Raw genomic sequence first — 24,137 nt, forward strand, 5'->3', positions numbered from 1 at the left:
AACATTTGTATAGGAAAATGCATTAAATTTAAATATATAGTCCTACTGAACTCTAAATATCAAAAGATGACGGTTTCGAAATTGTGTGATCTTGTCAATAAAAAAAATAAATAAATGTTTTTGAAAATTCATTTCAGAATTCTTGACTTTAAAAGCACTTGCATTACTTGAGAACGCAAATTTGCATACAAACTCTAATCACGCTATTCAATTCAGTACTCAAATTAATTATGGAAATTGCGTTTCGACTTCGTCTCGTCAGAATCCGACACTAACTTAGTGACAGGACTACGCTGGCACCGGATTGACACTAGCGCCAAAAAACGAATACACGATTTATGTTTCTGAGCAATCCCCTAGTCCTGTGTGATGTTCCGTAAGAAAACGTGTTTAATCCACCTAACAGTGTAATGAGACATTTCTTATAACTCTTATCACTCTCTTCGGATATTATATCGTTTGAGAGCATTTAGAACTTGATGCTTCGCGATGTTTTTGATAACACATACTACATGGGATAGTGGCAGGACTCAGAGAATCGCTCAAATCAGCATAGGACAACATCAGTGCTAGAAATCTCAAACAAAATCAATGGGAAAGCGAAAAAATGGCCCATAAAATAGACATACCAACGAATTATTGTTAATGCTCTGTTAATAAAATATCTATATTGTGGTGGGAAAACTGAATTTTCCTAAAGGGGTTATATATTGTACTGAAACAAAAAAAAACGATTTTTTTTAATCGATTTGAAGTTTATATTTTACTCAAATTTCCATCGCGACTGTGAACTAAGAAATCAACGCTTTTTCTTGAAAAGGGCGATACTAGCAGTGATACCATTCAAAGAAAATCAACAGTGAATATTTCCAGACTTGGTTTTATTTCCTATTTAAGAACTATTGTGTTTTTTGCCATCCTAGCTTGCATGATTCAGTGATCGAAACCCAAAACTTCATAAAGTATTTGAAATTATTAAATTAAAATTTGTTTTTGCTATTGAAATTGACAAAATGATAGTATCGCCCCTTTGGCGATTGTTTACTTTTTCGGTCCCATCTATCAGCATTGAAGTATCGCCCCTTACGTTTTTTTACAATAACTACCGTTTTACACCACCGATTTCGTCCGGGTTTTTTTCAATAGAGATCATTGTTACTATTTACAGCTGGTATCAGTCTGATAATCCTAAAAAATACGAAAATAACAGTTTCGCCTCTAAACTGCTAGCAAAAAAAAGTATCGCCCTGTTTGTTTGCATGGAGCGTGGAGGGCGAAACTTTAAATAAACAAACAAAAATACAGTTTCGCCCGTTGTATTTAGTTTAAGAAAGCAATATCGTAGAATCAAAATTTTTAGGTTAATTTGTTGCGTTTCAAAGCCCTCATTCGCATGTAAGAAAAAAGCGCTATGTTTACATTTGTAAGTATCGCCCTTTTCACAAAAAAAAGCGTTGGAATGAAATCGCAGCTCCTGATATCACGCTATCTCTGAAGTACATGCGTGCATAGTTTCAAATTTTACTTCTACATCGACTTTTTCTAAAGGTAACTTCCCAGTAGTATTCTTGATTTGAATTATTATCGCTAATCCTAATGCCAAAGAATAAATAAATACCTCACGAAAACGAACCGTTTGGGAAAATCATCATCATTACTGGAACTTTCATTTTCACGAAACTTTTCGATAACCTTCCGTCACTTGCGTTAATGCACTGGGTGCACAGTGCTCTAAAACTCTAGCGAAATCGTCTTAGGGCACCAGCGGGTCTGTAAAGAATACTAAAAATGAATTTCTATTCCATAATTTTCAGTTCAGCAATTCGAGAGTTCGTGCTCACCGCAAGCCATGAAAAATAGACTACGTTGTGAAGCGATGATCACTATTTATTAAAAAATCACGGTTAAATAAAAAATAAAACTATAAAAAAATTTCAAATAGTTTATAATTTTCACAAACCTATTAGGAAAAATTGTGTAATAAGCTTTCGTAATATTGTGTAGGAAAAAAGCTGAAAATTTGAAAAGAAATCTGAGGATTATGATTGATTACAGAACTCTGGAATTTTCTATTGGAATGTTTTCAGGCATGAATTTGATATTGATGCTATTTAATAATAGTCTTGATTTCACAGTTGTCTAATTTAGACAACTGTGAAATCAAGACCAATAGATCAGTTAAATATCAAGACTCCATTCCGACAATTTATCAAAAGTCCTCATGATGTTTACAACAACAGGTTATCAATCTACGGATCAGATAATGTTATTGTAATATTGAATTAAATCAGTTTGCATCAATAAATTTTCAACTCCAATCCAATATTTTTTTTTGTGTGGTGGGGGGGGGGGCTGTATGGTGTTAAAACCTTCTCTTGGCTACGCCGTTGCTTGGAGTTATTTATTTCGCTTTTCATTTTCCAAAAGGTTTCAGATCAATCCGATGGTCATAAGTTAGAAAAATTGCAGTCAGAAGGTTCGCACAAATGAACATTTTTGCACTGATAAGTTATCAAGTTCCTTCCAGACAACTTGGAAGTGTTCGGTGATTATTTCTAGCGGTTGTAGATAGAAAAATGAAATACAAAATTCGATTTATCGAAATAATGTTTGGCTTATTTCAATGGATTATTACTATATTGAACAATAAATAGGCGACGAAGAGTAATCCACAAACAACAAGCCATAACTTTTAAAGTATTCAAAATAGATATTTGAAGTCTTCAGTAAAGTTATTCGCAAAAGTAAGAGCTACAAATTTGCTGAAGGCATCATTTCGTTATAATCACTCCCAAGAAAATTTGTGAAAATATCTCACTCATAGGGGGATTAATCAGCAAAAGCACAATACCAAAAGAAAAAGCATATTACCTCTATTAAATTCTCCGAAGATACTATTGACCTAAAATAAGCCGTTTTGGCGTTAATAATAGATTACATGTTTTTGGTCATATTTCTGGCAATGGGAAATGATAGAAATCTTTCGTCCGCATTTAATATTAAATATCTCTTTTGATAATAGTCCGATTTCAACAATCAATAGCTTGTTCGAAAGGTATTCGTTTAAGCTGTCTAGAAACATATAAATTGTTAATCTATATTGTCAATTCCGGCAGATAATTTAAAAAAACTGCCAAAAACGCCATTTTTACGCATTCAAACATTCATATCTTAAAAACTAAACATCAGAATCAAAAACAAATTAATAGCGTTCATACTGTTTTTTAGTTCTTTCATTTAAAATTAGTTTGGATAAGATCGGTTCAGCCATTGCTGAGAAACACGAATGAGAATTTGTCCGTTACATACACACACACACAGACACACACACACACACACACACACACACAGACATTGTCACAAATCGTCGAGCTGAGTCGATTGGTATATAAGACTCGGCCCTCCGGGCCTCGGAAAAAATCTTGAAAGTTTGAGCGAATTCTATACATTTCTTTTATAAGAAATGTAAAAAGAGTTAATTTTAAGCTGATGAGAACTAACGAAATCGGAACATTTGGTTTGGCAAGCCAATGCAAGATGCACTATGCTATATTTCTCCTTAGTGGAGAAAAAATTGGGAAAAACCTGTTTTTTCTCCACTAAGGAAATTGTTCAAAAACATATTTACTCGTAAGGGCACCAAACCTATAAAAAAATCCGGCGCTAGCTTAGTCCTGTCGCTAAGATAGTGTCTGATTCTGATGAGACAATGTCGAAACGTCCATGTGGTTTTAAATAATTTCCTCCTTAGTAGGGGAAAAATAGTTTATACCCAAATTTTTCTTCACCGAGGAGAAATATAGCAAAGTAGTCAAATTTTTAACTTAACACTTGCGTCACTATTTTTTTATTTTGATTAATTTGCTATCCAATTGTGCGACTATTTTTCTAATTGATAATGCGAAAATATTTAAATGCTCATGAAACCGATCCTGACGTACCAGAGACAAACGGAAAACTTTCCTTCTACTTCTACCATTTTCCTTCTACTTCTGAAAGCAATATGCGATCTCAGCACACTAAAGTTGTTTTTTATGCTGAACGGTGTATTTACTGCTAACCAAGAGTTGTCATTTTCGGTAGTAGCTCCATTTGCTTGTTCAAGGGAAATATTTGCAAATATTGCCCCGTACCCTCAACTTTCCTTAAAAGTAAGCATCTAGCGCCGTTTAATTACCCCGGGCGGAACCATTGCCTGTGACTACCTTGAAACAGTGCCTGTTCAAAATAATAGTATGTACTGTCTGTTGTTAGTCGAGGGTTTGTATATTCATGACAGGGTGGAAGAATTTATACTTTTTCAACCATAGTACTTGGTTAAGAGGGTTGCGAAAATGGTGAAAAAGTTTACGCTTGTTCGGAAGCGATATTCTAAATATGGTTTATTTCAACAGCATTTCAATTATTTTGCACCCAACTGTTATCATTTCGACCTCGAGCGGTTGTTATTTACCAGTGTTAATGACTGAGAGTTCTTCTTTGGCTCCGCGAGGTTTAAATTTGCACCATGCGCTTCCATTGCGAGGTACATGAAAGGCGAAACTTTTAATGGTCGAAAGTTCTTCTGCTGCCGAGTCAGTATTTTTCATTAGATACACCCTTGGAATTTCATTGAACCGAAGTTCAGTTTATCAAGATTTACGCATGACGAAATAAATTGAAATAGCTCTACTCGACTCAGTAGACACGAAACAGACTGCCCTCTATAGGACAAAGCAGAGCCTGAATTTTAATTGCACAAAAGTTGTTCACTGAATCTTTGCGCTAGCGATATAATATTGTGCCACAAAATATTTCGGGCGTCTTAATGAAAAGATTTTAACTGGTAACTGTAAAAGAAACGTGAGTACGTAAGATCGAATCGTCGCAGTAACGTGCCTGTAGGTCAGTTAATTTCACAGGAATATTGCCTACGGGGTCGTATATAATAGACAGGGTTGCCAGGTTTTATGTAAAAGTTTGTGAAAATCTGCGTTAAGAAAAAGTAAAGATTTGTCTCAAAACAAATTGTATGTGCAGCACATTAAACATTGCGCCTGGCATCCCTGACAATAGAAATGAAAGCACATATTCTCCACGAAACTAGTTAATTCGTCCATCTTCAAAAGGATATTTGTTATTATTGTTGCTATGCCATGTTATGAAAATATACTATTCGTCACACCAAACGTTGAACTATTCACCACACAAGATGTGGCAGAATACATAGTTTGCTAAGGTTAGAGACCAAAAATATATAAACAACCCTGATGTCGTCGATGTTGCTTTTATTTGATTTTGGGGTGCTATTGTCACTATGGCCTGAGCAGCTGCCACAAATTTTAAAATCGTCTGTGGTTCAAGTATTGGTATTGAAAACAATGTTTTGGGTTTGTTTGCCGTAAATGAGTTGGCAATCGGTTGAGATGCATTCTCCTCTGCATTTTCCCCGCACGGTTGTGCATGGTAAGCTATTTGATTACAGTACTTGAACGTAGAAGTTTGGCTCTCATGGGTGTATAACGTAGTTTGTTTAATAGTACTTTCGTGAGTGTTAAGTTTTATAGTCCAGTAGGAGGGACTTTGACTTTGATTTTTTTGACCCGCAACCTTACCACAAGAGCACATTTATCAAGTTTCTCCAAGTATCAGGTATAACGGATTTTAGTTCTCCATATAGCGACATGCATTTTGCAATTAGCTCAAGTGGGGTAGGCAGCGATAAGTAATGTAGCCTTACCTCTATATAGCTATTCTCTATTTACACGAATCTCAATTCCAACGTTGTCATTTTCAGCAACGTATTTTTGGTTGTTCTGCAAAACGAAACGCTCGGCTTGAGCTAACGTGTTGAGTGATATCAATACTGCATTGCGGAGATGATGACACTGAAGATAGATGACATCTTTAAGCCTAAGCTCCATTTCCTTTTTCAGACGGTACAAAATTTAAAGTCAACGACTGCAGTATTAGATCAAAGTAGTTTTTTCGTCAACTTTACTCATGATGTCAAGAATAAATACATTGTTTCCTTCTCCAGAAAATGAACACTAGATCGAGAGATTGCTACTTGGCGTTCACTTGGATCGAGGTCTGACTCGGACATATGTAGAAAGTCTGTAATTTGTACAGCATGGGGTTATCTTCTCGATAATAATTGATTTAGTTTATTCTACGATCTTTGTCACTGTCGGCCTATTATCACATATCTCTCCCTGCTGTTTCTATGAAACTGAGAAAGCGATTTTGCAAAAATATTCGTTTTTTTAATTTGAATAAAATTTAACTTTGGCGAATGACCTATAGGTTAAAGCCCCAATAAACAATAATAATAATGAAATTAAACTAAGTACTGGTACTTTCGATAGGCCAAACTTTTAATGAGGAATATGAATAACCTTGCAAAAGGGCCAGTGGCCGTAGCAGTTTAATGGCATTTATTCCCGTTGTACTGAACAAAATATATTAATTGTTGTCGTATCGTCGCTGATCTGTGGCAAATAGCAGGCGTATCCTCTATAGTCGCTTTCACATCATCCTAGCAACTCAGTGTGGTACCGCTCCGCACCAGCTTGAGAATTATTGTTAACTATATATAAAGTTCACCAATTTTATCGTTTAATTTGACTTTTTTTTCGATACACGAGTATCACTATTTTACCCACTGATCGCTTGTGCACTGCGGTACCGGTTCTTACCGAAAAGAGCCGGAATCCCGTTTACGCATCGCGTCATTTCGAAAAATAGGTAATATAAAAAAAACGACATCGCATCGGATTTTCAACAAAACCATTATCGCATTAACAGTGATATTAAAGCATACTTTAAATGGATTTATGAGAGCGTTATCAAGATAAAACGCGGAGGCTGGTAACCGCGGGCTACGATATAAAACTTTTTCTATTTGAAAGAAGCGTGTTTATAGAGATTCAACCAGGAAAATCACTCACCTCTCATTATATAACCACACCGGAATTTGTGCTGCTTTTGCTACTTTTTCTCTTCTCCCTGCTGGCGTTCGTTCTTCGACGACGTGGGCGACTTTTTTTTTCAATCCTGCTACTTATAATTTTAAGCACACACTTTCGCAAACTTTTCACTCTAACGCAATGTTTAGCACCCGGAAGAAAAAGCCGGACGGGGCCAAAATTACACTTATTCAACAATCTCGTGCCGGAAATCGGAGCCTCGAGTTTAGTCTTGAAGAGTTCTCAGATTCTGAATGTTTGCGTTTTTGTCCCCAGCTCGGTTCACCGTGGAGGACGCAGTTTCGCCACAAAGAAGCCACATGGCGTTGATCCGGGGCGACGGAACATCGACTGGCTGCTTGGTGTAGGGGGAGAGAAGGGATGTGTGCGGTGCAAAGTTTGTGCTACGCAGCCGTTTATTCACACTTCCCGGGGTCGGAAGTTTCGTTGTCGTCTTCGTTGCTAGTACTGGTGATCAGGCCTCGGATGTCTGTGTGATGCACATGTGAAACCGAACGTTTGCCCCGGCTGTGGCTGTGAGTAGAGCTGTCGAGGAGTGGGTATCATCTGCAAGTGGAGAAAAATGAAACGTGGATAAGTATCTGATGCTCTGTTCAGGATAAGAGCTGGAAAAAGGGTGTCGATGAATGCAGTTCTCGATTGTTGTTATTGCATTTTGAAGTTGAATCACATTTGATGTAATCTCATCTTCTGGTTTTTATGGGAAAATGGACATTGCTGTATTTAGAAATACCTGCTTCAAGAAGTTCTTGTACCTAACACAACTGCTAGTCTTCAGTTCGTTTAATTATATCGAACAATAACGTTTATTGTTTTTCGATTTGTGGTTCAATTTTCAATAGAGACGCAATCAGTTATGCATTTTCAACCACGGCTACCTAGATTCTTATTTTGATACAAAACGACCGCATCGTTCAAAGAACAAGGAACACAGCCCACACTGGCAGCCAGGATTACGTGCTATGTAGGAATACCGCACTTAATTAAATTGCTACCTCAATCCACATCCAAGCGGTAGTGGGACTGTGCACTCTATGTTCACAACATAAGCTACAAAAGGATACTGGTATTTTAGCATCTCAATTCCGGATTCAAAACTTGCACTGTATTTACATCTTTAAGGGGTTTTAAGCTTCCCGAGTAGCACCATTTGTTCGTAAGGGGGAACACATTTTTTGCAACGCAAGGAATTTACTAACAAAGCTATGGAAATCAAATATTTTAGCACAGTTTGCATGTATAGGATTAATGTTGGTTGATATAATTCTCGATTCATTCGCTTTACGCCTTTCATAGGAACTTGTACCGGCATATCTGGATAATTTTCTCATTTTCAAACCCATAATAAGCATAAAATAAAATAATAAAAAATTCACGCACTCACTACGCCATCCCACATTGCAACTGGCGCATAGTGAGACGAAATCGAAAAGCCGAACCTAGGACGGGTAGAAAGTAATTATGAGATGCAAGTCATGCGATTATTCCGTTAATGGGTATGGGAAAGTTGTATACCGCGTCCATTGTTGATTGATTTTCCACGGTACGTGTAGACCTGGTATTAGGTTTTACACCAACCGATATAACCCCACCAAATGAGCCTGATGAACTTCGTTTGACAATTTTCGGTGGATTGTTTGCATGGAAGTTACGTGAGTTCGAATGTCACAGATGAGGATCCATTGCACTCGCACTCACGCAACTGGCAAAGTAAACAAACCACCGAGAATTGTCAAACATGAACTTCATTCATCATGAGTTCATTCGTGTCGTCATCTTGTAGATATTATTGCTGCGATCCCCACTAGATCTGTTGTCTGTTTCAACATGATCTGTACTGGCTGTGTGACGTATTTATTTATTCATTTATTTATTAAAATAATTCATCTGGAAAAAACGGGCTTGATGAATAGCAGGAAAATTGTAGACCGCGAAACTTTCTGTACGAAATTGTGCGATAGTTCACCAAACTCGAACAGATCCTCGACCGTGGAGAAAGTTCAAATACATGCAGTTATCAGTTCTTTGAATCCAAACGTCGTACGGTTGAATCTAGGTTGTAGTAAGCCAGATGAGCGTAGAGAACGTTGTGAGGCACGAAAATCAAGTAAGAGCAGGATCTTTGGGGAGTCCATTTCAATGTCGAGAAGATTTGCTACGAATACTACTTGCTGAAGCTTTCTGCGTTGTTCCAGTGTATCGAGACCGATCAAGCGACATTGAACAGGATACGGTGGACGATCTAGAGGCTTTCGCCATGGAAGGTCTCGTAGTGCGAGTCGGACAAATCTCTTCTGCACCCGCCGTCATAGATTGCGGATCCTTGAAATCTCGGCTGATTTTAGAAATGAAGACGAGATTTCGGGTTGCTTTAGAGATTAAAGCTGAACGATACTGATTGAAAGTTAACTTCGCATCCAACAAAACGCCGAGATCGCTGACGCAAAAAACTCTAGTGAGCCGTTGCCCAGCGATTTGTAACGGAACGTAAGTCGTAACGTATCGGACGGAACATGCGGTGATAAGTTATAACTTGGCATTTTGCGATGTAATAATTGGCCAGTTTCTACGACAACAGCAAACGAATGCATCCAGAAGCTCTTGAAGACAAATGCAGTCGTCGATGAATCGGACTACGAGGTACAGATTCAAATCATCAAACCAGTTTGTACCCCAAACCTAACAGCATCGTTGAAGAATAATACAAAGAGTAGGGGTCTCATGTTGCTGCCTTGAGGGACTTCAGATTTGTTCGTAGCCAAACTGCACACGTAGGACTCTGTCACTCAAGTAAGAATTCAGCCATTTAACAAAATTTCGTGATGCGCCCAGCCGTAACATTTTTGTTAATAATATTCGGTGGTCAATTCGGACGAATGCTCGTTCGGGCATAAACCCATGTTGATCGGTAGAAATGAAACTTTTCGAGTACAAGAGTACGAAAGTGCTTACCACAATTCCAAATATCTTGGATGCAGCAGACAGGCTAGTTATGCCCCGGTAGTCTCTGACACTTCGACGATCACCGCTCTTATAAACAGGGAACATGTTTCCAAATCACCGGAAATTCGCCGATTTGTTAAAATGTTGCAGAAAGGTTCGACCACAGAAGCAATACAGCGACCGGTGAACGACAGCTGGAATGCTGTCCGGTCCCGCTGAGTACGATTTTTTCAACCTATTCACAGCGGCAACAATCATATCGGGAATGATTGAAAATGTACTCAAGTCCACAGAGTTTTCAGGAACATCAATCGAAGCAGCTTCAGCTTCAATAGCGGAGGAGTATTCTCAGCAAAAACTGTGATTCTGCTGCTTTCATCGTGGGCACAACAAAGTTATGCGAGGCTGCAGACAATTTAAACGTAGTCATCTCAAATATTTCCAGCTGTATTGAGACGCACTTTCCGGCTAATCCTGGCTCTGTAGCGGAAAAGGGGCTGTTTGTTAAGCGAACTTACTTTTAAACAGCACGTTTCCTATACAGTTAGCAAAGCATCCCGAATGTTGGGATACATCGTCAGGATTGCCAAAAAATAGAAAAAGAGAATTAATGACGTTAATAACTTGGCCTTGGACTGCCACGACAGTATCTAGCTGGACGTCGGGTAATCCTCCTCAGATACGCTGCGAACCCTTCAAAAGGGGTCAGACCTTCAGATCGTTTTCGGCTTTATGCAAATAGAGTAATAAAGTTGAAGACGAGAAAATGAGAATGAGAGAGACTAAATTCTGAGATTGATTGATTTTAGGAAGAGGTAGATGGAACTGGAACGTTGGGTGATCGTTTTCGGGTCTGAAGAGTGATCCTACAAATGAGACCTGTCGACACAATATTCGGTGCACGTCCAGACAAGATGTAGATGAAGATATGTCATGATAAAACAATTTGCACAAGCGCAGAGTCCGCTTTCCACTTGTCCAATATGCCGAAGATACGCATCCAATGTGCAATGATTTGTCATGATCCGAGACATCACACGAATGAAATCCCAATACATATCGATGCTGCGAAATTGGCCCTTAACAAGGCCATTAAAAGCAACAAGAGAGCGTGTTTCGACAACCTGTGTGAGAGTGCCAACGCGAATCCGTGGGGTGACGCCTACAGAATCGTGATGGCCAAGACCGGTTGGCGACGATTATCGAAGTACTCTTCCCGTCTCGAGCCACAAGCCCCTGGCCACCTGCACTACGAGACAGTGCGGGCACGGCCGAAACGGTGGCTCCGGTGACGAATGAAGAACTACTCGCAGTGGCTAAATCCGTAGCAATGAACAAAGCTCCAGGGCCGGACGGAGTTCCAAACAGTGCTCTCAAGGCAGCGATCATAGCGAACCTGAACATGTTCAGGCTAGCTATGCAGAGATGCCTTGACGAGTGCCGTTTCCCCGATAGATGGAAAAGGCAGAAATTGGTACTGTTGCCGAAGCCCGGGAAGCCGCCACGCGACCCATCGGCGTACAGACCAATCTGTCTGATCGACACGACTGGAAAACTGCTTGAGAGGATCATCCTCAACAGGCTAACCCCGTACGCAGAAGGTACGGACGGCCTGTCAAGCAACTAGTTTGGCTTTCGGAAGGGTAAGTCCACAGTGGACGCTCTCAACTCAGTGACAAAGACTGCCGAGATAGCGATCCAACGAAAAAGGCGAGGCATTCGATACTGTGCGTTAGTGACACTGGACGTGAAGAACGCATTCATCAGCGCAAGCTGGGATGCCATCGCGCTCTCGTTACACCGGCTTAGCCTACCGGTGGGTCTGTACCGGATCCTGGAAAGCTACTACCAGAACCTACCAATGCATCGGAGGGGCCAATATCTGCGATGCGCAAAGTAGCGAAGCAACTCGATTCTATAATCGACTTCGCTAGCGCAAAGCAGAATATAGCCAAGGAGTTGAAGTTGAGCCTCCTGGAGCTCCGGAAAGCTGTTCGTGTCGCAAGACAGGAACAGCAGGCATATGTTGAGAGGGTGGAATGTCGGGAGAGGCCCGACAGAGAAACCCAGACAGTGGCCTCCAATAGGGAGGAAAGAGAGAAGGTCGATAGAGGTTCACAGACAGTGGCCTTTACCTTCTACGGAGCAGCCACGTCGATCGGAGCGGCGACCGAGTTCCCCTCGAAGGGAAAAGGAAAGGGCAATCGCAAGACGGCATCGAATGCGAAGCGCCCTAGGAAGTCGCCAGGCGAGGGTGCCAAAACCGACACCACTCGGCGTGCAACCGTCAAGGTCAAACGCCGCCTGGGTGAGGTAAGCGAGGGCGAGAGTGACCTCGCTGTGGAGAGCGATGGTACCAGCAACCCGGCACGACCGGGGCAGGGGGGCTCAAACCCCTGGACGCTGGTCACCAAGAAAAAGCCGGCACCGAAACCGGAGGTACCGCGGCTTGCGAGGAAGGCCAAGGACAGAGGCGAAGCCTTGTGGTTAAAAACCGACAAGGACAAATACGCCGATGTCCTTAAATCGATGAAGGCGGCCGAAAGCCTCTCGGCCCTTGGGCAGGATGTGCGTAGCGTAAGACGCACCAACACGGGAGAGATGCTCCTGGTGCTGAAGCGAGGTGCACAATCAAGTGCAGTATATAAGGCCTTGGCCCAAGAGGTCCTTGGTGAGGGCGCCCAAATCAGGTCGCTAGGTGCGGAAACAACTCTCCAGTGCAAGCACTTGGACGAGTTCACGACCGCAGAAGACGTCGTCGCAGCCGTCAAGGAGCACTGCGGCGTCACAATCGAGCGGGCCTCTGTGCGATTGAGAGACGGACCCTCTGGCACCCAAGTAGCCTACCTCAGGCTACTGAATGCGGATGCCAAAAAGGTAACCGAGAAAGGGAAGCTGAAGATCGGCTGGTCGGTATGCCCTATTAGTATACCCCAGCCGCCTTCAGTGGATAGGTGCTATCGGTGCCTTGAATCCGGCCACAAAGCATACGAATGCAAAGGCATAGATAGGAGCAAGCTATGTCGTCGCTGCGGCGAGGAGGGGCATAAAGAGCGGGGGTGCACTAAGGCATATAAGTGCCTTATCTTCACCGCTAAGAAGCAAGCCCATAAACATGCTATGGGCGGACCTTCGTGTCCCTTCGGCGAGTTAAATAAGAAGAAGCCGTGAGAGTCACACAGCTAAATCTTAACCATTGTGCAGCAGCCCAACAGCTGCTGTGGCAGTCGGTCTCGGAGTCGAGGACAGATGTCGCCCTCTTATCAGACCCGTACAGCATCCCTGCCGGCAACAGCAATTGGGTGTCGGACGGGTCTGGAATGGTGGCAATCTGTACAACGGGAAGGTTCCCGGTTCAAGAGGTAATACACCCCTCCGCCGAGGGTGTGGCGATTGCCAAGATCAATGGTGTGTTCTATTGCAGCTGCTATGCCCCACCAAGGTGGCCAATAGAACAGTTCTACCAGATGATCGACAGGCTCTCGTCGGACCTCGTGGGCCGGAAACCGGTAGTAATAGCGGGAGACTTCAACGCTTGGGCAGTGGAGTGGGGCAGCCGCTGTACAAATAGCAGGGGTCAAGCGCTAATGGAAGCGTTTGCGAAACTCGATACTGTGCTAGCTAATGATGGCTCCGCTAGTACATTCCGTAGAAACGGAGTGGAGGCGTGGATTGATTTGACCTTTGCCAGCCCGAGTCTGGCTCCAGGCATGGAATGGAGGGTAGACGAAGGCTACACCCATAGCGATCATTTAGCAACCCGCTTTAAGATCAACTATGGTGTGCAGCATCCGAGGGCGGGAGATCCCTGTCAGGTACGCGGGTGGAAGTCCAATCACTTCGACAGCGAAGCTTTCACCGCGGCCCTGGGACTGGAGGCCAACACCGACAGTCTAAGCGGGGATGCGCTGGTAGCTGTTCTATCACGCGCGTGCGACGCCACTATGCCGAGAAAAACACTGCCAAGAAACGGTAGATGCCCGGTATACTGGTGGAGTGCCGAGATTGCAGCTCTACGGTCAGCCTGTCTCAGAGCTAGACGTAGGATGCAAAGAGCTCGCACCGAGGATGCAAGAGAGAACCGCCGTGAAGCGTTTCGAGCTGCGAAATTAGCCCTTAACAAGGCTATTAAAAGCAGCAAGAGAGCGTGTTTCGACAACCTGTGTGAGAGTGCCAACGCGAATCCGTGGGGTGACGCCTACCGGATTGTGATGGCCAAGACCAAAGGGGGCTCCTCACCCCCAGAACGGTCTCCGGACCGGTTGGCAACGATTATCGAAGTACTCTTCCCGTCTCGAGCCACAAGCCCCTGGCCACCTGCACTACGAGACAGTGCGGGCACGGTCGAAATGGTGGCTCCAGTGACGAATGAAGAACTACTCGCAGTGGTTAAATCCCTAGCAATGAACAAAGCTCCAGGGCCGGATGGAGTTCCAAACAACGCTCTCAAGGCAGCGATCATAGCGAACCCGAACATGTTCAAGCAAGCTATGCAGAGATGCCTTGACGAGTCCCGTTTCCCCGATAGATGGAAAAGGCAGAAATTGGTGCTGTTGCCGAAGCCCGGGAAGCCGCCAGGCGACCCATCGGCGTACAGACCAATCTGTCTGATAGACACGACTGGCAAACTGCTTGAGAGGATCATCCTCAACAGGCTCACCCCGTACGCGGAAGGTACGGACGGTCTGTCAAGCAACCAGTTTGGCTTTCGGAAGGGTAAGTCCACAGTGGACGCTCTCAACTCAGTGATAAATACTGCCGAGATAGCGATCCAACGAAAAAGGCGAGGTATTCGATACTGTGCGTTAGTGACACTGGACGTGAAGAACGCATTCAACAGCGCAAGCTGGGATGCCATCGCGCTCTCGTTACACCGGCTTAGCCTACCGGTGGGTCTGTACCGGATCCTGGAAAGTTACTTCCAAAACCGCGTACTGCTATACGAGACCGATGCCGGTCAGAAAAGGGTTCCGATTACCGCCGGAGTCCCGCAGGGCTCGATCCTAGGCCCGGTGCTATGGAACCTTATGTATGACGGGGTTCTGAGACTGAAGTTCCCTCCTGGGGTCAAGATCGTCGGCTTTACCGACGACGTAACCTTGGAGGTCTACGGGGAGTCAATTCCTGAGGTAGAACTAACCGCAGAACACGCGATTAGCACGGTGGAGGAATGGATGAGCGCGAGAGGCCTGGAGCTCGCTCATCATAAGACGGAGGTAGTTATCGTCAACAACCGCAAGTCGGCACAACATGCAGTTATCCATGTGGGAGAAGTCGCGATCACTTCACAGCGAAGTCTGAAGTCTCTCGGAGTCATTATAGACGACAAGCTGACCTTCGGCAGCCATGTCGACTATACGTGCAAGAGAGCGTCGACTGCTGTTGCGGTAGTGTTGGGCGATACGATATCGATACAAGGAATATCGATACTTTAGGGCCAGAAAATCGAGATTTTAAATCGATATTCATCGGGTCGATATTTTGTGGTATCGATACTGCTGTCCCGATATTTTTTTCGATACTGTTATTATAACGAAAAGGAACAATTAGCACAACTATTTAAACACAAAAAACTCAAATTCTGTCAAAAATGTTGCCAGATTCTTATTTTTTCCTTCAATGCCCTTGTTCCGCTGGAATATTACCAATACTCGAAAATTAGTTATGCTTTGTATAAATACAGGGTATTTTGAGGACAAAAAAATTGTCACGGAAAAATTGAATTTTCATGTTCATTATTATTAACCGATGTTCAATCTTGTGGAATCTAAGCACATCTATAAACTTGGGTTTATTTATGGGATTTATGATTTTTGCAATCTGTTGTAGAATGGATCAAACTCAAACTAGTATTACGACTAATTTTGTGGCTTGGAACTCCGTGTAACTTTTTTGGGCTTCGAGTTCGAAGTGTTGAAAAATAAATCAGAATGAGTATGCTTTTTATTTTTATCCAAAGTACAGTCGTGATTCGCTGGTTGGACACTTTTTAACTGAACCGCTTTTTAGTTGGACCTCAGAGCGAGCAAGGGCGCTATAACCCTGGCTCATTAGTCAGGGCAGGGCTAAATACCTCTGTCCCATCCCAAGAACCTAGGACCAAAGGAGTGATATTAACCCTCTTAGCAAAGTCACTCCCAACGATTTATCAAACCCCCATCAAATTGAAACGGTTGTGTGCGGTTGTCCACGTTTCTTCCTTATTCTAGGTTCAAAATAATCCGTCGATTAAATTATGCATTGAATGAATAATTTGATTGCCGTATAATTTTGAGTCATCTTTATTTTATACGCTGCACAGTTGGCCTGGCCGCTTTAATGCTTGTGTCATATTCAATATGTGCCTCAAACATTAATAATGACAAGAAAAATTGTGGACGAACGTCTGCAATTTTCCAGGCTCCCTACATGTATTGGCTGTGTATGTGTAGACTAGACTAGAACCGCTTTTTAGTTGAACCTCCGCTAGTTGGACCATTGTCCAACTAAAAAAGCATCTGAATGTCAACATCTCGTGTCAAATTTACTTTGACAATCACTCTGACAATATTTAGATATGTGAACTGATGCATTTACACTGCCAACATCTCTTTTGTAGAGTTTTTGACATTTGTCAGTCGATCCAACTAGCGAATCTAATTCGTTAGTTGGACAAGGCTGTGGCCCAACCAGCGAATCACGACTGTAGAACGATTTCCCCGGATGTTTCCTTCGGCGTTTTTTCTTCTGAATGCTAGCTCAAATTAGTAAATGCAAATCCCAATTCCGAAATCCGATAAGACGAGACAAAATAAAATATAATAAAAAATATGGATTTTAAAATCGATACCGAGATTATCGATAATTTATTCTCGATACTTCTAGTGTATCGATATTTTAGTTTTACAAATATCGATATGCCAGTATCGATACTTTTTAACATATTGCCCAATACTATGTTGCGGCACTATCGAGAATGATGTCCAACAGCTCAAAGGTGTGCGCCAGTAGACGTAGGTTACTGGCAGGCGTTGCCGTATCTATCCTCAGGTACGGCGGCCCGTCATGGTCAAGAGCACTGAGGGTAACCAGTTACCTACAGAAACTGGAGAGCACCTACCGCGTGATGTGCCTCAGAGTGATATCTGCCTACCGCACGGTATCACACGATGCATCCTGCGTGATAGCGAGCATGATGCCAGTCGGGCTGGTCATTCGGGAAGATGAGGAGTGCTTTGAGCTACGTGGAAATAGGGGAGCCCGCGAGCGCACCAGGGTGACCTCGGTCGCCAGATGGCAGCGTGAGTGGGACAACTCCTCGAAAGGTAGGTGGACCCACCGGCTGATACCTAGCATATCGAGCTGGGTGGGAAGACCCCATGGGGAAGTTCACTTCCACCTGACACAATTCCTGTCAGGCCATGGCTGTTTCCGTCAGTACCTCCACAGGTTCGGGCACGCGGAGGTCCCAGTCTGCCCGGACTGCCCAGGTGTAGATGAAACTGCCGAACACATACTGTTCGTATGTCATCGGTTCGACGTCGAAAGAAGAGCAATGCTTGACGTCTGTGGCTGGGACACAACCCCGGATACCCTTATTCAGCGGATGTGTCAAACGGTGGAGAAGTGGAACGCAGTCTCGGCTGCTACCATCCAGATTGCCAGTAGGCTACAGGTAATCTGGCGAACCGAGCAACAGACGGCGGGCACGGCTAACTAGTGATTGGTTAGCTGGAGCAAAAAAGGCCAAGCGCAAAAAAAGGGAGTGAATGGTCTGTTCATGCCGAGGCAGGTTTGGCGCAGCGAATGGCAACCGCGTAAGGGGTAAACCCAGCCACCCCGAAGCAAGACAGAAGAGTGAGTGTATAGGCGTATAAGTGGACTGCCTCATGCCAAGACGGGAGGGTCGTAGCGTAGTATGTTGGAACTAAGCTATCGATGCCTCATGGCGTGGCAGAGGAGTGAAAGGGTGAGCATCCAAGTCAGTCTCACACTGCATGTTAAGGGTGAGCATAAAAGTCAGCCTCACAGGTTGGTAGAGGCTAGCACAAAAGTCAGCCTAGCAAGGAGTGAAAAAGGTGAGCACACAAGTCAGCCTCGCATGGTATGTCAGAAGTGGGGCCTAAGAAAAATGTCCCACATGGGATGCCAGGGGGAGTGACAAAGGTACAATAGAGTGGCACGATTGAGAGTGAATCAGGTGATAGGGTGAGCACCCAAGTCAGCCTCACATGGATGGGTAGGGCGAGCACAAAAGTAAGCCTAGCAAGGAATGAGTAAGGTGAGCACACAAGTCAGCCTCGCATGGAACGTAAAAGGTGAGCACAAAAGTCAGCCTCATGTGGGAGTGTTTGAGAGTGAATCAAAGTGTGATTGAGAGAGCACCCAAGTAAGCCTCATACAGGATGTATGATCGCGTGAGTGAGAGTGAATGAGTACATTCAGTACAGCCATCCCCCCAGAAGTAACACCGAGAGGTAGTTCCTGGGAGGAATGATGGCGGAGCCCAATGGAGTTTAGTCGGTATTAATGGCTGGTCACCATTCGAGTCCGACACGCCCCCAGTGCACCCAGTGTGGTAGATTGGACCCTACCGTTAGCACGTGTACTGGGCTAGGACATAAAGGTCTTCTCCATTGCAAAAAAAAAAAAAAAACTACCAGAACCGCGTACTGCTATACGAGACCGGTGCCGGTCAGAAAAGGGTTCCGATCACCGCCGGAGTCCCGCAGGGCTCGATCCTAGGCCCGGTGCTATGGAACCTCATGTATGACGGGGTTCTGAGACTGAAGTTCCCTCCTGGGGTCAAGATCGTCGGTTTGGCGACAACGTAACCTTGGAGGTCTACGGGGAGTCAATCCCCGAGGTAGAACTAACTGCAGAACACGCGATAAACACGGTGGAGGAATGGATGAGCGCGAGAGGCCTGGAGTTCGCTCATCATAAGACGGAGGTAGTTATCGTCAACAACCGCAAGTCGGCACAACATGCAGTTATCTATGTGAGAGAAGTCATGATCACCTCACAGCGGAGCCTGAAGTCTCTCGGAGTCATTATAGACGACAAGCTGACCTTCGGCAGCCATGTGGACTATGCTGCAAGAGAGCGTCGACTGCTGTTGCGGCACTATCGAGGATGATGTCCAACAGCTCAAAGGTGTGCGCCAGTAGACGTAGGTTACTGGCAGGCGTTGCCGTATCTATCCTCAAGAGCACTGAGGGTAACCAGTTACCTACAGAAACTGGAGAGCACCTACCGCGTGATGTGCCTCAGAGTGATATCTGCATACCGCACGGTATCACACGATGCATCCTGCGTGATAGCGAGCATGATGCCAGTCGGGCTGGTCATTCGGGAAGATGAGGAGTGTTTCGAGCTACATGGAAATAGAGGAGCCCGCGAGCGCACCAGGGTGACCTCGGTCGCCAGATGGCAGCGTGAGTGGGATAACTCCTCGAAAGGTAGGTGGACCCACCGGCTGATACCTAACATATCGAGCTGGGTGGGAAGACCCCATGGGGAAGTTCACTTCCACCTGACACAATTCCTGTCAGGCCATGGCTGTTTCCGACAGTACCTCCGGAGGTCCCAGCCTGCCCGGACTGCCCAGGTGTAGACGAAACTGCCGAACACATACTGTTCGTCTGTCTTCGGTTCGAAGTCGAAAGAAGAGCAATGCTTGACGTCTGTGGCTGGGACACAACCCCTGATAACCTTATTCGTGTCGGTGTCCGGCCATTAGGCCGAAGGCCGAAGGCCGTAAAGCCGAAGGTTATTCGGCCGAAGGTCATTAGGCCGAATGGACATTAGGCCGAATGGTCATTAGGCCGAATGATCATTAGGCCGAATGATCATTAGGCCGAATGGTCATTAGGCCGAATAGTCCTTAGGCCAAATGATCATTGGGCCGAATGGACTTTAGGTCGGGTGCTTAATAGAGAGGAGAGAAAAGGATCCGAAAAAAAAGGATCCGAAACCTATCCCGTACAGCTTTCGGAGCTTCTCGGTATGAGCTAAATTTTCGTATCTCGGTTGAACGAATCTCGTATTGCTTCCATTGTATGGATATCATAAATATATTTTTTTTCATTTGAGGTCCGAGCACATGGATTGAAGCGATGCGGGGTAGCCACGTTAGGCGCTATAATAATTTATTTTTTACATTACGTCGGCAACAATGTCCGGCCATTAGGCAGAAGGATGCTAAGCACATAAAATCTGTCTGTAATTAAAATAATCTGTTCTATCAATCAATAATGCTTTATAAAGTCTTGTGGAATGGAAACAATCCAATTTTCTTCTTTCATATTCCTTCTCTACCATTTTGTCTCACCCTCTTCCACTATCTCTTACTTTTCTATTTTGTTCTACATTCTCTCTCAAAATCTCTAATTATTTCTTTAACTCAATTAATTTAAATCACTGATATTTTATCCTTCTTTTTAATATGAGCTGTTCTTTCAAATTATATCCTATCATTCCACGATCTCTATCCAGCTAGTAAAATTACGGAAGTCCTAGATGGCAATTCACATTCATAAAACATTTTACTAAAGTTCAATCTCTTTAATTCGATTACGGCAATTAAAGCGGATAACTTATTCTAGAAGTTGTCATTGTACATGCCACTAAGTTGCAATTTTTTTAGAAGGCATGAACAAAAACACTGTCGGGTCAAATATTTCACCAGAAACACGCATATTTATTTATTTACTTTTTGAACTTTCTACCGCATACAGCGAAGCCTGTGTGATGCGGCTTTGCCGCATAACCGAGGCCAAGGATCCGAAGCAGCGTAAAGCTGCTGAGGATCCGCCGGACGAGGTGGCCGACGTCCCACCGCCGGAAGCGGCGGCCCCTCGCAAGCGAGCTTGTGATCTACTCGTTTGCCCGGATTATTCAAACATATGGGCTATCAATTAATTTAAGTCCGACGGAGCGGTAGCGATGTCGGACATCATCCGGGTTGAAGCGATGTGGCGTAGCCACATTAGGCGTCCATTTTATTTTTTATTCCATGCAGTCAATAAATCAGTAGCGAGAAATGGGGTGTAAATATGCTAAACGTTATAATTTTAAGTTAAAAAAATCTAAATAAATCACCCTTCATTGAAAACTGATCATTCTTTTCCGTTCCAAACACTTCATCTATCACTCTTTGGTTTATTTGTTCTAATGGCCGTTCAGCCTTTTGCATTCGGATGAATGTCCATTCGGCCTAATGACCATTCGGCCTAATGCCCTTCGGCCAAATGACCTTCGGCCTAACGGCCTTCGGCCTAATGACCCAGCATCATTCGTGTTAATCGGTGGAGAAGTGGAACGCAGTCTCGGCTGCTACCACCCAGATTGCCTGTAGGCTACAGGTAATTTGGCGAACCGAGCAACAGACGACGGGCACGACTAACTAGTGATTGGTTAGTTGAAGCGAAAAAGGCCGAGCGCAAAAAAGGGAGTGAATGGTCTGTTCATGCTGAGGCAGGTTTGGCGCAGCGACTGGCAACCGCGTAAAGGGTAAACCTAGCCACCCCGAAGCAAGGCAGAAGAGCGAGTGTATAGGCGTATAAGTGGACTGCCTCATGCCAAGATGGGAAGGTCGTAGCGTAGTATCCTGGGACTTAGCTATCGATGTCTCGTGGCGTGGCAGAGGAGTGAAAGGCTGAGCATCCAAGTCAGTCGCACACGGTATGTTAAGGGTGAGCACAAAATTCAGCCTCACATGGTATGGTAGAGGCTAGCACAAAAGTAAGCCTAGCAAGGAATGAAAAAGGTGAGCACACAAGTCAGCCTCGCATGGTATGTCAGAAGTGGGGCTTAAGAAAAATTTCCCACACGGGATGCCAGGAGGAGTGACAGGGGTATAATAGAGTGGCATCCCCCCTGAAGTAATACCGAGATGTAGTTCCTGGGGGGAACGATGGCTGAGCCCAATGGAGTTTAGTCGGTATTAGTGGCAGCGTCACCATTCGAGCCCGACTCGCCCCCAGTACACTCCATGTGGTAGCTTGGACACCTACCAATAGCACGTGTACTGGGTTAGTACGTAAACAGTCTTCTCCATCGTAAAAAAAAGCCAAGGTTTCATCGACATCTTCGGGATAATGGTGTGTAGCCAGCGATCGAGTTCGTCGTTGTTCCACGAGGTCTGCTAATTTTCAAGTGTCCTCTGGCGAGATATACAGAAAAATTCATTGAAGCAGCTTGATTTTTCGTAGATGTTTGCTTCTATCGCGCCCACCTTAGCTAAGGAATCCACCTTCTCATTTTACGGAATTAAGCAAAGCATAGTACTTTACTATGACTGGTATGATTTTTTAGATAAGCCGCAGAAAGTTAGCTGGTTTCGTTGAGTGAATTGTCTTAATAGAATGAAGGTTGTCCGAAATGATGAAGTAATGATCTGTGGGCAAGGTTTCGATGATCCCAAAGGTTTACGGAATAGCAGCTAGTTCTACAACCTAGACTGAAGCAGAATCATTTTCCCGATATTCGAATGACGATCACTTTCACTTGGCTCCAGTCTTAAGGGACAATGTTATTCACAAGGAAATTGTTTAATAAATTCAACAAATGTTTTTGCAAGATAGAAAAACCAAATAAGAGCTCCACCATCGAAAACTGTGATTCGTTCGCGGTATCGTGAGGAGGCTCGACGCAGTAGATCTTCTGTGCCGGCACAGTTGGAATATTCGACGTTTTTGTCGGTATTGTTTCGGTTGCGCATATGTCGGGCAGTGTGCCAAAGAGTCCTCATTGATGTTTCTCTTGTTAACCCGTCAACGAACCTGAGCCAATAGTTGTGTTTTTTGGCTTTCATCAAGTTGTTCATTTTGTTTTCTAATGTCGCCAACTTTCTCAAGTAGTTTGGCGTTCTAACCTTAACAAATTCTTGAAACGCGAAAGGGTTTTCCGCGTGAGCATTCTATATCCCACCACAGGGTAGAAGACCGTACGCGGGTGCTCATTACTGGTACGTATTTCATCTGAGCTTGAATCACACACTATCGAGAATCAAGCCAGCTTGAAACGTTCACTTCTCCTCCGGAGGAAGCTCTTGTATGGACTCGGTTTTAACGGATATCGCGGACGAGTAGCTCGTCCAATCAATGTTTCATGTGAAGTTATATGAAAATTTCGGTGGTCTTGTGATTTCGATCAGCAGATGGTCGCTACTGGAGGGATCAGGAATTACCTTCCACATTTAATCCAACCCTAGCGATGTTGAGTAGAGAGATATATCTAACGAGCTTAGAGGTGCTGGTGGTGTAGGAATCCATATCATTTTCTCCTGTTCAATATAGTCATAATGAAGATATCACTAAGTTCGTAGAGTAAGGTATAAGTCGGAAGTGAGCCATGTTTAGCATAATGTAAATGCGTCACATTGTGAAATATTTAGTAATCGTTTAATCGAATTGATTTCCGGAATGATCCTTCTGTAATTCGAAAGTAGAACAGTAATCAAATCCGTGACATCGTTCGTTGAATTAACCGTCGAAGGATACGATTGCTGCAAGGAGACGCCATTTCGCAGCCAGCTACTTATAAACTGTTTTCACTGTAGGAAAAAAAAGTTATCAAAAGACTTTGAATAGGATGTTAAAAGATGTAAATATTAAGTCCACGATGTCAGAGAAAATCACCAGTCCAGCACTGGTGGCTTCGGTTTTGTGGCGGCGCTTTCTCGATCTATTATATTTGGTGGCCGTTTAAGAGAAACCTTTTGACCTTTACAAGAAATCTCAGGTGAAAGAGCATTCCTATAGCTTCCTATCCCCTCTTGGGGATCATCAAATTCACATTCTTCCCGAGCCTTAACCAAGAGAGTAAAAGAGTTTGTCACAGTCATGGTGAAAGCCAACCGATACGAGTCAGACTGGACATAGATTTTTTCCCGTTCTATGTAACTACTGATCCTGAATGCAATGCTTGTAGTTCAATCGTTATCTTCACTGGCTGGAGCTGGACCCCCTGGTCTTCGAAACAGCCAACCCCGTGCTGCAGTATATCCACAAACTCGAATCCGTTTCGACGTCATTTATCTCTATTTTGTGTTCGGGTAGGTAGACACGTCGTAAGAGTAATGTCATTTGCTTGCTTTTGATTGGAAACCACAACCCCGAGTCAAAATACCATGTTAATTGTGAAATACGTGCATTTTAAGCATTCATTTTATGGTCCACATGTTATGCAGTTTCAAGAAGGGCTTTTAATACTTTTTATAAGTTAAATTACTGTTGTGAAAAT

At 43.8% G+C, this 24,137-nt stretch overlaps 1 protein-coding gene across 10 annotated transcripts in view; it reads right to left on the bottom strand.

Annotated features, from left to right (window-relative positions):
- The window catches only part of LOC131677661 (alpha-1,6-mannosyl-glycoprotein 2-beta-N-acetylglucosaminyltransferase), a 216,088-nt gene that overhangs the window by 97,843 nt on the left and 94,108 nt on the right, over positions 1-24,137 (bottom strand). For all 10 annotated transcript variants that reach the window (XM_058957575.1, XM_058957572.1, XM_058957573.1 and 7 more), the window contains one exon: positions 6,930-7,514. In XM_058957575.1, the coding sequence (XP_058813558.1) occupies positions 6,930-6,936 (7 nt within the window). In that variant the 5' untranslated portion in view covers positions 6,937-7,514. The remainder of the gene's footprint in view (positions 1-6,929; positions 7,515-24,137) is intronic.

The sequence above is a fragment of the Topomyia yanbarensis genome, chromosome 1, assembly GCF_030247195.1.
Source record: "Topomyia yanbarensis strain Yona2022 chromosome 1, ASM3024719v1, whole genome shotgun sequence".
In the NCBI taxonomy this organism is placed as follows: Eukaryota; Metazoa; Arthropoda; class Insecta; order Diptera; family Culicidae; genus Topomyia; species Topomyia yanbarensis.